Source organism: Chenopodium quinoa, unplaced genomic scaffold (genome assembly GCF_001683475.1).
Source record: "Chenopodium quinoa cultivar QQ74 unplaced genomic scaffold, ASM168347v1, whole genome shotgun sequence".
NCBI classification, from domain to species: domain Eukaryota; kingdom Viridiplantae; phylum Streptophyta; class Magnoliopsida; order Caryophyllales; family Amaranthaceae; genus Chenopodium; species Chenopodium quinoa.
The window spans coordinates 319724-334216 of record NW_018743920.1 but is presented as its reverse complement, the minus strand read 5'-3'; the positions used below and the strand labels follow the sequence as shown (position 1 = coordinate 334216).

Below are 14493 nucleotides of genomic sequence, written 5' to 3'. Positions count from 1 at the left end.
CAATTTTAGTGTAACTCCATTTAATAAGAGTTGTTTACTTATTTATAGAAATGTCTCTATATAAACATTTTTTTGTTGACTTGCATTTCTCTCGGTGCCATCTATTATATTTCCTCTAATAAGATCTCACCGTGTATTTTTTATACCTATAAATCACAAAGGTTAGTCAAAGCAAAGTTAATGAATAGTGTCAAAAGTCAAAACGTGTCATCCAATTTGAAACAGAGGAAGTATAATTTAACATTTGTTATTTTGGAAAAATTGATTCTAATAATTCCAACTCTAACCGGTTCGCGGTAAATAATCTCATATTTAGATTATTATTTAATAATCTCACCTTTATTGGGCATCTTCATCTATTGATCCCTTATGACCGGTAATTAGTTCTCTGGGTAAACTTTTTTTTTTTATTTGAGTGACACGTGTTACTAAATAATTGGTCAAAAAAATTTAAAATTAAAAATTAAAAAGAAAAAAGCCAGCCCATCCCCAACCCACAACGACCACCATAACCCCCACCCTCCGGCAGCCCCTCCTCCCCCACCTCCATTGTCGGCACCCTCATTCCCACCCCCACCCAGCGAAAACCGGTTTCTCTTTCCCCTAAAACCACCCCAATTCCTACCCCCGTCCCCTTTCCCCCCACCCGAAACCAACTTTGTGATTTTTGTGGGTGGAGGGTGGGAATCGGGGTGGTTTTAGGGGAAGGGGGGACCGATTTTCGCTGGATGGGGTGGGGATGAGGGGTTCCGGCGGTATGGGTGGAGACGTGACCTGTCGGAAGGTTGGGGGTGGGGAGGGAGGGCTGCCGAGAGGGTTGAGGGTGGTGGCGTGGGGGTTGGAGGTGGGCTGGTTTTTTTTTTTTTAGTTTTTTTTTTCCAAATAATTTTTTCAACCAATCACAAAGCGACACGAAGCATCTTAACCTATCAATACTAGTTACCAACACGTTAGGGACCAATAGAAGAGGATTTCCTATAAAGGTGGGATTATTAAAAAATAATCTAAAGGTGGAATTATTAGAATCAAATTTCCTTTATTTATTTATTTATTTCTAACTTCTTACTAGAGCACTTCAAAACCCAAATTCTTCACTTTTGTGCACTTTTTTATTTTATTATTTGCAATAACCTCCAATTAGATAACAACATATTATATTTTGTAAAAAAATTAAATTTTTTTTGAAAGAGGATCAATAACTACACATTACATTTTTTGGGGGGTTTTAAAAATTCAAAAGACATTTTTTTTTTCAAAAGACATTTTCAATAAGTGTAAATCACAAAAAGTTAATGTTCAAAAACTATAAATTGATTTTGTCAGAAAAAAAAAAAAAACTACAAATTGATACAATTTTAATTCGTATCCATGTAAATGCTTTTTTCCATATGTGTAAATCATTATAATTGATCAAAGTGCATCAATACGACACATAAATACTGGAAAAAACCTTTAAAGGTAGTATATTTTCTCAATCCCAAAATTCCCAACCTCGGAATTTATTTGTGGGACCAAATAACTAAACTAGAAAGTCAAGTGACACGGGAAACAAAATCCGGTTTAATGATGATCACGTGTACTAGTAATAATAAATACAGTCAAATTTATCACGCATGTCAAAATGTGAGTTTGACTATTAATATACTTAAATGTTATTAAAAATTTAGTATTACGAAACTTCACGTTAATATCTATCAAAAAATGTTTTACATGAAACAAACTACTTTATATACCTTACCCAAACACAATAATCAAATTTATTATATATGAATAATAATAAAAACAGTCAAAGTGTTTCAATTATCATGAAATAGAGGGAGTTCATCAAGTTGAGAGTAGGTAGAATTAGTGGATATGTCTTCACTTCTAAATTAGAGATTTGAGGACTTTTTTTTTAAATTTTGAAAGGCTCCAACAGCATAAATTAGTATTAATAATCAGCCAACATCAAGCTCGGCAAGGGAGACGACCCCTTGCGGAAAGTTATCAACATATAATTGCTCAAAACCACCAGGTGGATATTGCCTCGCCATAAGGTGAGCAACACAGTTTCCCACCCTTTTAATATAAACACAATCGAAGCTATCAAACTCCCTACTCATAGAACAGATATCATCAATAACAAGATCCAACGGAGCCATGCCTTCCTTTGCCGATCTTATCAGGTTAGTCACTGTAAGGGCATCAGCTCCAAATCCACCTTTCCATACCCAAGCTTACGCGCAACCTGCAAACCCATCCTTGCTGCCATGGCTTCTAACACTTTAACAGGATGCTTCCCTGCAAGTCGTTGCACCTTAGCTGCCACAATAACTCCCTGCTCATCCCTTAACACCGCACCAGTGCTAGCAGTAACTTCGGTAGTGACAGCAGCGTCAGAATTAATTCTGACTAGCCTAGCAGCAGGTGGCTTCCATACGCTCCTGAACACAGCAATAGGGGAACAAACACTCACCGCTTTACTATACTTCTTATAATCCGTCACCAACCCCAGGAAGCCTAGCACCCCAATATCTTTATTCTGCCAAGGGTTCTCAAAGACCACCGAGTTACGGTATGACCACGTTGCCTAAGCTAAAGCAGCAAACACCAACAACTCGTTCTTACTCATTTTCCCCTTCACCCACGCAAATCTGTCAAAAAAATTCACACTTGGTGCATCTCGAAGCAGTTCAGCAAAAGGAGAAAAATCCCACACTTGGCTCACATTCGGACAAAGAAAAATCGCATGAATTATGCTCTCTTGCTCACTATGACACACCCCACACAAGCCATCCTCCCTAACATGTCTTTGCTGCAGTCTACCAAGCATTGCCAAAGACTCCGTACACGCTCTCCACAAAAATTGACAGAGTTTGGGGGGCCTCCAATGTTCCATATTGAGTTCCAGATTTCGGCCCTATCACCACCAAAGCGTTCAGTCCAGCCACGTACATGACCCATCCTTGCCAACCAATAACCCGATTTGGTGGAATAAATTCCATTCGTAGCGGGCCACCAATATAGAGAGTCTGACACATTATATAAGCTCAACGGAATTCCCTGAGCTATAGTAGCATCATTGACAGTCAAATGTTGATGTGAAGCCTCAATGTCCCATGGCCAGCAGTGTCTTTCGTGGTCAATTAAATCCACAACACAAAGATCAGCAAGGCTCTCCACATTCAAAGTAGGAATTTTAACCCCATTGTCACTTGGCAGCCAAAACTCTTCCCAGACATTGATTTTTCCTCCATCACCCACCCTCCACCTTAAACCATCAAGCAAAATCAACTTCACACCCCAAATACTTCGCCACACAAAGCTCGGATCGTGACCCCTATGAGATGATAAGAAGTTACCGTTCTTAAAATATTTAGCTTTAAGAACCTTGAAGATAAGGGAATTCGGATTATTCATGAGCCTCCATCCTTGTTTCACAAGAAGAGCTTGGTTAAAAATTTTCAAGTCCCTAAACCCCATTCCACCAAGAGACTTCGGTAGACACAACTTTTCCCAACTCAACCAATGCATCTTGCGTTCCGTACCGGAAGACCCCCACCAAAAACGAGCAATCATGGCATGGATTTCATCAATAAGAGTATCCGGAATGTGAAACAAGCCCATCATATATGTAGGAATTGCTTGGGCCATCGCTTTGATCAAGACTTCCTTGCTGGCTTGAGAAAGTAACTTTTCCTTCCATCCTTGCATTTTCTTCCAAATTCTCTCCTTAAGGCAAGCAAACACCGCTTTTTTCGACCTTTTGATAATGGTAGGGAGCCCTAAATATTTCTCATGCTTCTCTACTTGTTTAACTCCAGGAACCGCTGAAATATCCATTCTCCGCATCACATCCACACATTTAATTACTAAAAGACACTTCAGATTTATCAAAATTAATTTTTTGCCCCGATGCTCTTTCATATATGCCAATAATTTCGACAATTTTCGAGCATTCCTGAAGTATAGCTCTAGAAAATAAAATACTGTCATCCGCAAAAAATAAGTGAGATACCCTAGGAGCACCCTGACATATTTGAGCACCAGTAATAATTCTATCATTAGCCACCCTAGTCAACAAAGCAGAGAAAGCTTCGGCACACAAGAGAAATAAATAAGGAGAAATCGGATCACCCTGTCGTAATCCACGAGAAGGAACCACCTTCCTATCAACCTGCCCATTCCATTTAAAAGAATATGTCACAGAAGACAAACGCATTAAAATTTTCTCAATCCATTCTCCACAAAAACCCATTTTACACATCACCTTCTCCAAAAAACTCCACTCAACCCGATCATACGCCTTACTCATGTCAAGCTTTAAGGCAATAGTTTCCGCTCTACCTTCTTTTCTTCTCTTCATGGCATGAAAAATCTCAAAAGCCACAATAACATTATCAGTTATCAATCTACCCGGAACAAATGCACTTTGATGATGAGAAATAAGACCAGGAAGAATAACTTTAAGACGATTTGCAAGGACTTTTGAGATAATCTTGTAGACAACATTGCATAAACTAATAGGGCGAAACTTAGTCATTTTTTTTTGTTCCTGGCATTTCGGAATAAGCACAATACAAGTCTTGCTTATCCCTCCAAGATCCCCCCCCCATTAGTCCACCAATTCTGAACACAAGCAACTACATCATGTCCAACAATATGCCAACATTTTTGGTAGAAAAGAGCATGCATACTATCAACTCCAGGGGCCTTATTCAGATGCATTTGCATAAGAGCTCTATGAATCTCCTCCGCCGTGAGAGTAGTAGTCAACATTTGATTCATCTTGTCCGTCACCAAACAATCAAGCCCTGCGGTAGCCTCCTGAAAATCAGAAGGCGAAGACGACTCAAAATTATTAGAGAAATATCCAGAAATAATTTCTGCAATTTCCTCTTCATTATCGTGCATTTGACCACTATTATCCTCAAGCTCATGGATGAAATTCCTTCGTTGTCTATAACTCGCCTTATGATGGAAATTAGAGGTATTCTTATCCCCATCCTTAACCTCATTAACTCGGGAAGGGGCATGCAAATACGAATCATCAAGGCGCTGCAATTCATCCAATTTCTTCACAATCCCCTTACTATTTTCGATCATATCCACATCAGGGTCCCGGCTCTGCCACTCTTGATCTTGCAACTCTTTCTCCTTCAAGGAAATTTTTTTCTTTACATCCCCAGACACTTCACTTGCCCATTTGCTTAAGTTATTTGCGCACACAGTTATGTTGGAACTAATGGGCCTACCCACATCACCTTCCCACGCATCTTTCACCACTGACTGAAAGTCATGGTTTAATAACCATAGCGACTCAAAGTGGAACCGCTTCTTCCTTCATTATTGTCGAGCAGCAACATTTGTTTGAAGCAAAATCGGTGCATGGTCAGAGTATGTAATTGGGTAATGTCGAATGTCAGTCCTAGGGAACACAACCCTCCACTCCTCACTAGCCAAAAACCGATCCAAACGTTCTCTCACCACCATGCTAAGGTCGGTCCCCCTATACCAAGTAAAAATATTACCCGTGTAACCCAAATCCTCCAAGAAACACAAATCAATAGTCTCCCTAAACAAATATATCATCCTTTCGCTTCTAGGAACCCTACCTTGCTTCTCATTCTCACTTAAAATCTCATTAAAGTCACCAAAGAAGATTAACGAAAGTTGAATAAAATTTTTAAGGGACTTCATCAGCTCAAAAGTCAAGTGTTTGTTTCCGTTTTCCGGCCATCCATACATATCAACCGCTGCCCATTTAGGAACATTATTTTTATCTCGAATTTCCACCGCAAAGTGATGCTCCGAGTATGATAATGTGTATGCATTCACGTCCTTCCACCACAAACCAATCCCACCCGAATTGCCAACACTACTCAAATAAATACCCTCCGTAAATCCACATTATTTCTAATAGTCTCCAATCTTCTCGAATCAAGCATAGTCTCCATCACGAAGACTATGTTAGGGCTCTCCCTTCAACACCATGTTTGGAGGGCACGAACTCTCTGGGGATTGCCCAAACCCCGGCAGTTCCAACTAAATATTTTCATTGTTTTTCGGAGGCTTGGCCATTGCCAACACCTCCTACTTGGATTTTGCTGTCCCCATAGCTCACATCATCATACTTCACTCGTTTTTCAAGACCCTTGGCACTACACTCCTCTTCCAGCTCACTACCAGCCCTTTTATTACTTACTACATCAAGCATTGCAGTATCAAACCCATCCCCCATATTGCCCCCATCTCCATTCCCCACCCCTCTTCGCATTATCTTCCTTTTCCAACCCGGACCCCCCCTTCTTCCCCACCTCACTCTCCCTCCTCGCAGTACCAGAAACTTGAGACATATTACCCCCCTGTTGTCACACAAACCTGACTAAGACTGTCGACTCCTAAGACACCTTCTTCCCTGTCATTCAACCTCGCCCCACTCATCCCCCCTTTCTGCACACCCCCATTATTCACCCCCACTCTCATCATCAATACCCGCCGCATTATCTGCCATGTTTTCCACCATCACACCTTCTCCCTTCCTCACCAGTTTCGGTCTAAGCACAACCTTCTTTGACCTCTCATCCTCAACCAAAGTCAATCGAACTTCCCTTTCCACATGTGTAGAACTTATTTCCTTCTCCATAGGAGAAGCAAAATGTAATTTGCGAGCAGCCCCCATAGGCCCGAGTCTAATAACCTTCGAAGTGCTATAAGCTCTCGATGAATCACTCTTCCACGCACTCAATTTCTCCACTAATTTTTTGTCCTTCTTTCGAGCTGCCAAAGAGAACTTAGAGAGTTTTAATGGGGAAGCCCTCAACCAAGGCCCGTATTGGTACACCACATCATCCATTGCTTCCCCATCCATCTCCTTCTTCGCACACTCTCTATCCGTATGATCGAGAATGCCACAGTAAAAACAAAAGTCAGCTAGGCGTTTATATTTCACATTAATCCACTTGGTGTTCAATCCTTCTGCTGCCAAAAATAAACCCCTTCTCAGCAGTTTCGTTACATCAACCAAACTCTCAGCCGCATAAACTCACCCCACCCTAGAGGATAAGTATCATCCAACTCCATGAATCCCCCAAGCATATTCCCAATCTCACGCATAACCGAAAGATCGCGCTTATTAAAGGGTATATCAATCAAGCGAACCCACATCGGCGTTCGATCAAATAACACCTCATACGGTTGCTCCTCACCTTGAATATCTTTCAAAAGCAGTAACTTCCTATCAAAGAACCATGGCATCCTTTCAATGACTCTTTGTTTGTCCTCCTTTGTTACGAATTGGAAAACGAACAAATTGGTGTCCATCGAACGAATCAGAATATTATCTTCAATTCTCTGAACATTCACAAGGGTTTTTTTCATTGCTTCCACATTAAAGGGCTTTACCGTACATAATTTTCCAACAAGGGCTAGTCGGAAATAGTCAGTTGATCCCTTACCAGCGTCATTACCCACCTCTTCGCCAACAACACAATTCTCCTCCACTGTCAATTGAAACTTTTACCAATTCTTAATCAAATCATCAGCCACACTCCTCGCCAAAGCAACGCTGAGACAAGATTGGGCACAAAAAACAACTCGAAAATCGAAAGAAATAACGGGAAATTGATTGAGAAAATCATAAAACCGCCAACCCTAAGCAAAGGACTACAAAACCCTAAGCAAGGGACTTTTTTTGTTTCTATTGATTTGAGGGCTTGATATCAATAAAGGTGGGCATAAGTCGTGTCATATACACCAGTGTGCCTCGTTCTCAAGCGGATCAGTCTTAAATGGGCCATGATATATTCGTGATGTGCATATATGAAACTCATGCCCAACCCAACCTTGTGTCAGGTGCAAATTTATGCATAAAACAAATGCAGACAGCCCAATCTATAGCAGCCTCAACAATTAGAGCCAGACCTAACGCTCTTGGCCCAGTACGACTAACCATTTACTACCACCTGCTCGAAAAAAAAAAAGATAAAAAAGGCAAGAAAAAGACTAGTGGCACCACCGTATAGCGAGCGAGGGAAGTCGAACTTTGTAGAATCAACACATATACAGCTTATAACATGGAAGACCCTTCTAGATAATTAGCCGTTCAACTTCATCTCTCCCCAAATTCTCTCTTCACCATTTCCAAATAATTCTATTCTACTTCCAATTTAGTAAGATGGAAGAACATCATATTACCAAGAAGAGAAAGATACAAGAAGAAATCAAGAACAATAAAAATAGTGAATTTCTGACAAGAAAAGTAAAGATGTATTGTCCAGCAGTATCAAAGGTAGCAGAAATTATGGCTTGGGAAGATCAAAGATTGGATTTTGGCACCATTGCTAGAGTTTTCGGGCTCGAACCCGAAACCTTGAAGCTTAATGGACATTTTATTAGTAGAGGTGTGGACCTTATTGCTTCCTCTGTTACATGGAAATCTTTACTTTCTTTCTTCTCTTCGAAGGGTTTGTCCACTGGTACTGATTCTTCTGGTGCTCTAGTTGTCGATGGAAAGCTCTTCAAGTCTGGTTCTAAGAGTATGTATTTATGTTTTTTTACTTTGTTATAAACTTTATGTATTTTACAACAAAATCATGTGTCGATCGGTGTTATTAAATGTTTGTTCGTGTGACAGAAAATGTACATGAGGAAGGTGTAGGAATAAGTCGAACTTGTGATGAAGAGATCGAGTCGAGGTGTAATAAGAAGTTGAAGGAGAGCCAGATGGCTAAATGTGGTGATACTGGATTGAAGAGGAAAAATTGGGTGGAAAATGTTAATCCCATGGTTAAGAGACCGAGAGTTAATGGTACAATCGTGTTAAACTCATTACATGTCTTATTAGTGTGGGCGAATTGTGTGAAATTGGTGTAATTAGTAACTGAAGATTCAAATGCACATTCTTATGCAGGTCATGAAGATAGAGAGTGCTGCATCAACAAGTTGCGTTGTGGCTATCAGTTGCATGAGACTATGAAGAGAATGAGAGAAGATGAAGTCGTCGCATCATCTTGTAAGAGAGCGCGATGAATGAAGTTCCAATTTTGCTGTTGGAAACTCTTGTTTGGTTTGTAGATTGATCGGAAACATACAAACAATTGTCCGGAGTATCCTTACATTTGATGATAACATAATGTTGTTCATCTTCATTTGTGTGTTGCAAGGAGGCGAGTGTACCTGTAAAAGTGTAAGCTCATTCTTCCTTGCAATGTGGTTGGGTTGGGTTGATTTTGTACACGTAGCGAGTTCTGTAGAGAAGAAACACCTGAATGTTAAAGTATACAAGTTCAATGTTTATGTGCAAGTTATAGTTGCAGAGAGGCAGCGTAATCAGTTCTTCCCTGAAATTTCAACTCAAGAACAGTCTCTTCGCTAACAAAGATAAAGTAAATTCTAGCAATTTCCACCTGTGAATTACTGATGTTCCAGTAATATTAGTTCATCGAAGAGCCCAAGATCAATTATATTATTATTGGACTAACAGAATTTATGAAGATTGAAAGGTAAAAATTTAAATCATGAAAACGTAGAAATCGATTTCACCAACATCATAATACAGGCTTTGAATTCACAATCAAAAGATATTGTTCCTTATTGAAGTATCAAGCTCACATTAATCGACCAGGGACAGGGTCTAGTGAACTAAGACGATTTACAGTTTTAATAAATAGCCACACAGTGTGCCAAGTAATACATGTTTGCAGATCAATCAGGTTGGTTGGCACTTCCAAAACTACAAGTATATTTCGTTCTAGGCTAAGAGAAGGTTGAGGAACTTGAAATATGAAAATACATCCCATTCCCAGCTGCAAAATTGTCTGATGTTTGAAGCCTCATGAAAAAGATATGACTACGAACATGTGAAGGTAACTCTGCGTAGAATATCACCTCATCATCATATCCTCATCGATTGATTGGGGTGTGCATCCTCTCAACTATCCGGTTCACAGCAGCACGGGACATCACCAAAGTGTCGTGCTGCAAGATGCTATAGACATTCAAACCCTGAAAAAACAAATGGCTCATCATCAGTGGGCATAGGCATTAGCAAGGTTTATGCATCAGCAAGATTTTTTAATATACCAAAAAGCATAGCTTAACCAAATAGCAGCTAAAAAACAAGACTCCAAATAATGCATCAACTCCATTATTTAAGTCTCTTACCCCGAGTCCCTCCCGTTCTCAACCACAAGTAAGAAAAAAGAATTGAAATCCTCCGAAAAAGAGAAAAAGATATGAATTTTGTTTTTGTTAGGGTAGAGAGCAGTGACTTGGCAGGTTCAGCGGGAGAATTGTAATTTTTCCATAATTACCATGTTCACACACATACACAAAAAGGATAGAACGCTGTAACTTACAATTGTAGGCAACACATTAACATAATGTATGTTCTGTGTAGCCAACTTCAACTTTTCATTAATAGCACCATCATCAACCAGCAGCAACTTCTTCGAATCATCCAGCCCGTTGACCCAATTAACAATGTTTTTGGTCTTGTGAGTAGGGACCGACAGATCATCAAAAATCACAAGCTGTACAGAACCAAACTAATCAATGCAAATATTGACAAATAATATTGTAACCCACAAATATGCAACTCAATCTGACCAGTAAAAAATTATAACTCTCTAACTAGGTAAAGCGATGAGGAGGATAATACTTAGTCCACACAAACTCACAAATCAGCCAATATAGACTGTATATACACAAGATGAATAAGAAATTTTTCATAGGCTATTCCCTCGTACTTTTCACATAACATAAAAAGATGTTCTCTTATATCTACTTTGTGGACAAAATACCCCTAAACTTTAAATTATGCATAGCATGTGCAAAAACAACCCAATAATCAGTATAATTTGACACAAACTAGGAGTAATGACTTGTACCCAGTGCACAAGGCTCTAATAGGACCTGGGATAGGTCCAGATACATGCAGCCTTGCCCTTATTTACATAAAGAGGCTGTTTTCAGGGATCAACTTTGTGATCTGGAGGATAGAAAGTGAACATTTAACCATCGCACCAAATCACAACCTTCTCTTTCATTTCTTAACATATTTCATTTTATGGACACAATACTCTCAACAATACATAATATTGTGTTATTTTACCACATAACCCTCAACTTCTCGTAAAGGGAAAGGACAATATCAGTACTATTTCCACTTAACCACATGGGTACAAAAGATTTATTTCAATCCTTCTCCTTGGTTGTCATTTTTTTTATGTTGCAAGTAGCCAAGTATTGAGAAACAAAGCACATGTAATTTTAATTTTTTTTTTTAAAAAAAAACTCTCAAATGTAAACAATAATGGTTTACCCAAACACAACGTTAAAGTAATTATATTATACGAAAAGGGATCTTTGGATAAAGTTGCACAAGCCATAAAGAACAACATTGTACATGAAAGCAGATACACACACTTTATTTGACCAGATCAGTGAGAGAAACCTCAACAAGACCCAACCTGGCAAGCAACCCTCACACCCCCCCCCCCACCAAAAGAAAGAGTTTCAACGCCATGTTCTGTTTGGATGGTTAAACCATTCCAACTATTTAGAACCAGGACTCTCTCCAGTCTCCACAGACACTATTTTACAAGAAAACCTTCATGCACTCTATGATCAACAACGTATGCTGCAGATAAGCCAAAGAAGTGCCATATATTTGAATAAATGCCAAAGAAGTAGATTAAGATATTTTATAATAATTCAAATTTATACTTGTCCACCAAAAGATATCAAGCCATCAACCACAGATCCATAAAAGATATTATTACATAATAGCCTAAATAATTACTTCGTAGGTAGTAGCAGAAAGGCAGCAGATCCATTTATTGAACCTGTAAAGAGATTTGGAGACTAGTAAAGTAGTACTATTTATTTAACATTAAAAAAAAGCCCAGCCCAGCCTTAAGACTCAAGGCATTCCAAGATCTGATATAAAATGTTGACGATCAAAGATGGATAGAAAGAAAGTCAAGATATATATTACTCTTGTATTCATGTGAAGTACTAAAATATTGCATGGTATTAAATTCGTAAGCATCTTGTGTAAGAAGCAAAGCAAAGGATCATACCTTCCCTTCCGCAGCACGTGCAGATAATGCAATCTTCAATCCCAAACGCCGAACCTTTTTGTTTAGTTTAAAGGCATGACTCCGTGGCTTAGGACCATGCATGGTAGAACCTCCTCTCATCTGTCATTTCCAATACAATTTGGCAAATTATTTCAAAGCTCTGACTGAGGAACTGTTATAAGCATTTGTATGGTCAAGGCAAAAGCAAAAAAAATGGATTAATGGACCAATAAGAATAATATTTCATTACATGAGGACTACGTAACGATCCCTGCCTTGCTCGACCAGTACCCTTCTGCGGATGTGGCTTTCTCCCAGTCCCACTAACCTCACTGATTGTTTTAGTGGAATGGGTTCCCTGAAATCAACACATGACATGCTTTAATATAATAATTATTGTGTTAGAAGAACATAAGAAAAAGGATCCATAGTAACTAGTAAGGAGAAAACAACATTTCAAATATAATAAACATAATTAAAGATTGCTGGCATAAGAGAACTCACTCCAACACTTCCTTACCTGAGCATGGTCACAAGTCTCACAACTCACAGCACCCTCCCTAAGTTATCCTCAAAATAAAACTTCCCTAACACATAACCATTACGAATTCTAGGACCTACGATTTCAGGCAGAAAAAAAAACCACAAAAGTGAATTTCGCCCTTATACGAGTAAGAAGAACATTGATCGATAGGGGCCCTATTAAGTTTGTACATACTCAAATCTGTTGGAGGGGGGAGGGGGATCACAGTCATTTAAGGTCAAAACATAAAAAACATCAATCACCTGTTGACGCTTGGCAAGCTGCCATCTCACAACTCTATGAACAATATCTTTCCTAATTGGTACATCAAAGACATCCCCAGCTAATGCCAGAAGTCCCTTATCTTCATAATGAAAATTTGTCACAGGGATTACCAGATCCTGGTACACTCCTACAGAAACAGCACAACAAATCAGCAACAGCAAAAAGCTTTCATTTTTCTGAACTAGTCATAAGCTCACTAAAATTTAATTACCAAGAATATGCAATGCAAATTATTATTACAGCTGAAATTGTGAATTCCCCGACTCACAGATAATATAAACCTAAGATACATAAAATATGGAATAGGAACAAAATTAATGGTCAACGAGCCAGATTAGATGCACTTTTACAATTTGATTACACTATTATCTTTACATTAGATGCAAATTGAAAAACCATACATAGCAAGATTAAAACACTTAACATAAAACATAATATAGGATACCGCAATTTCACAAGTTTCAAGCTACTACTACAATTCACAGCTCCACTGCTAGTGTCGAACATAGGTACATGTCCAAGTGTCAAACTACACCATTTATGAAAAGTTTGCAAATCTTCAGTCCCAAATGAAGCTATAAGTGTCTAAATCTATGTCAACATACGGGCTTTCAAAGCAATTGGAAGTGTCACTAACAGCAACACCACATTTTTATGTCCATTTCAATATTTTGATAATCATAATTGCTAATCTAATAAAACCTTGATCAACAAATAATTTGGTCCAATCCACATACCTTGAGTACGATCTGGGATCGACATAGTTTTCTTGGCCATGAGTAAATCAGATGGGATTTCACCATTACTTGAATTTGGTGTCACTGTGGTTGTAGAAAAAATTCGACTACATGAAACACCCTGCTTAACCAAATCCCACATTAATCAGCCAATAAAGATTAACAAACCAAAACTAAAGTACAATTATTGAAGTAAAATATGGTCTTTAAATTTCAGATAAGAAACCCAGAAATTTCATCAAGCTAGTTACCAATAATTTCTCAAGCATCCTGATTTCAATTTACTACGTATTGTGCAAAACCTAGGATCATAAACTGAACATTATTTCCCCAAAATGTCGTCAAATTAATCATTTCACACTAATAATACCTAATTTAACAAAAATCCCAAAAATAATCTAAATAAATTGCGTCAAATAATGCCTTTACACTTCGGCCATTTCTCTGTATCATGAACTGTAATAATTTTTAGTTAAAACAATAAAAAAAAATTAAAAAATAAAAGAAGATTTCTGGGAAATAAGAAGAAGACATGAAAGAGAAGAATAGGAGAGAGAGCAAAGGAGGACATACGAGAGAAGGATGAACATGGTTAGTGCGGAGGAGGTGGTGATGGAGGGCAGCCAAGATCCTTTTCGCCATTAAAACAGTCTGAGAGCTGCTAAGCTTGACTGAGGTTTTTGCGGGTTTAAGACTGTTTTGTATTTCTGTGTTTGGGCTTTTAGTCAAGGCCCATGTTATTTTCTTTCATTTGGGGTGGCTTAATTCTGTAACTTTTTTATTTGCAAATAATTTTTTGAAAAATTTGACTTTTGCTATCACCAAAACACATGCATTTCACTTTTGCTACCACTTATTTTTTATTTTTTTATTTTACTACCACTAT

The 14493-nt window shown here is 38.5% G+C and overlaps 4 protein-coding genes across 4 annotated transcripts; 1 reads left to right on the top strand and 3 right to left on the bottom strand.

The window, feature by feature from the left end:
* Positions 1-1937: 1937 nt before the first annotated feature.
* LOC110687662 lies at positions 1938-4522 on the bottom strand. Its single transcript, XM_021864290.1, has 5 exons — positions 4250-4522; positions 3970-4156; positions 2762-3851; positions 2211-2423; positions 1938-2094 (listed from the first exon to the last, which is right to left on the bottom strand). The coding sequence occupies exons 1-5, from the start codon at positions 4520-4522 to the stop codon at positions 1938-1940; spliced, it is 1920 nt and encodes a 639-aa protein (XP_021719982.1).
* A 47-nt stretch (positions 4523-4569) lies between these two features.
* On the bottom strand, positions 4570-6256 carry LOC110687661. Its single transcript, XM_021864288.1, has 2 exons — positions 6077-6256; positions 4570-5268 (listed from the first exon to the last, which is right to left on the bottom strand). The coding sequence occupies exons 1-2, from the start codon at positions 6254-6256 to the stop codon at positions 4570-4572; spliced, it is 879 nt and encodes a 292-aa protein (XP_021719980.1).
* A 1366-nt stretch (positions 6257-7622) lies between these two features.
* Positions 7623-9309, top strand: LOC110687745. Its single transcript, XM_021864372.1, has 3 exons — positions 7623-8516; positions 8615-8788; positions 8891-9309. The coding sequence occupies exons 1-3, from the start codon at positions 8156-8158 to the stop codon at positions 9007-9009; spliced, it is 654 nt and encodes a 217-aa protein (XP_021720064.1). The 5' UTR covers positions 7623-8155; the 3' UTR covers positions 9010-9309.
* A 180-nt stretch (positions 9310-9489) lies between these two features.
* On the bottom strand, positions 9490-14274 carry LOC110687744 (50S ribosomal protein L4-like). Its single transcript, XM_021864371.1, has 7 exons — positions 14181-14274; positions 13608-13728; positions 12849-12997; positions 12313-12420; positions 12063-12182; positions 10338-10511; positions 9490-9984 (listed from the first exon to the last, which is right to left on the bottom strand). Exons 1-7 carry the CDS (start codon positions 14247-14249, stop codon positions 9883-9885), a joined length of 843 nt encoding a protein of 280 aa, XP_021720063.1. The 5' UTR covers positions 14250-14274; the 3' UTR covers positions 9490-9882.
* Positions 14275-14493: the final 219 nt, after the last annotated feature.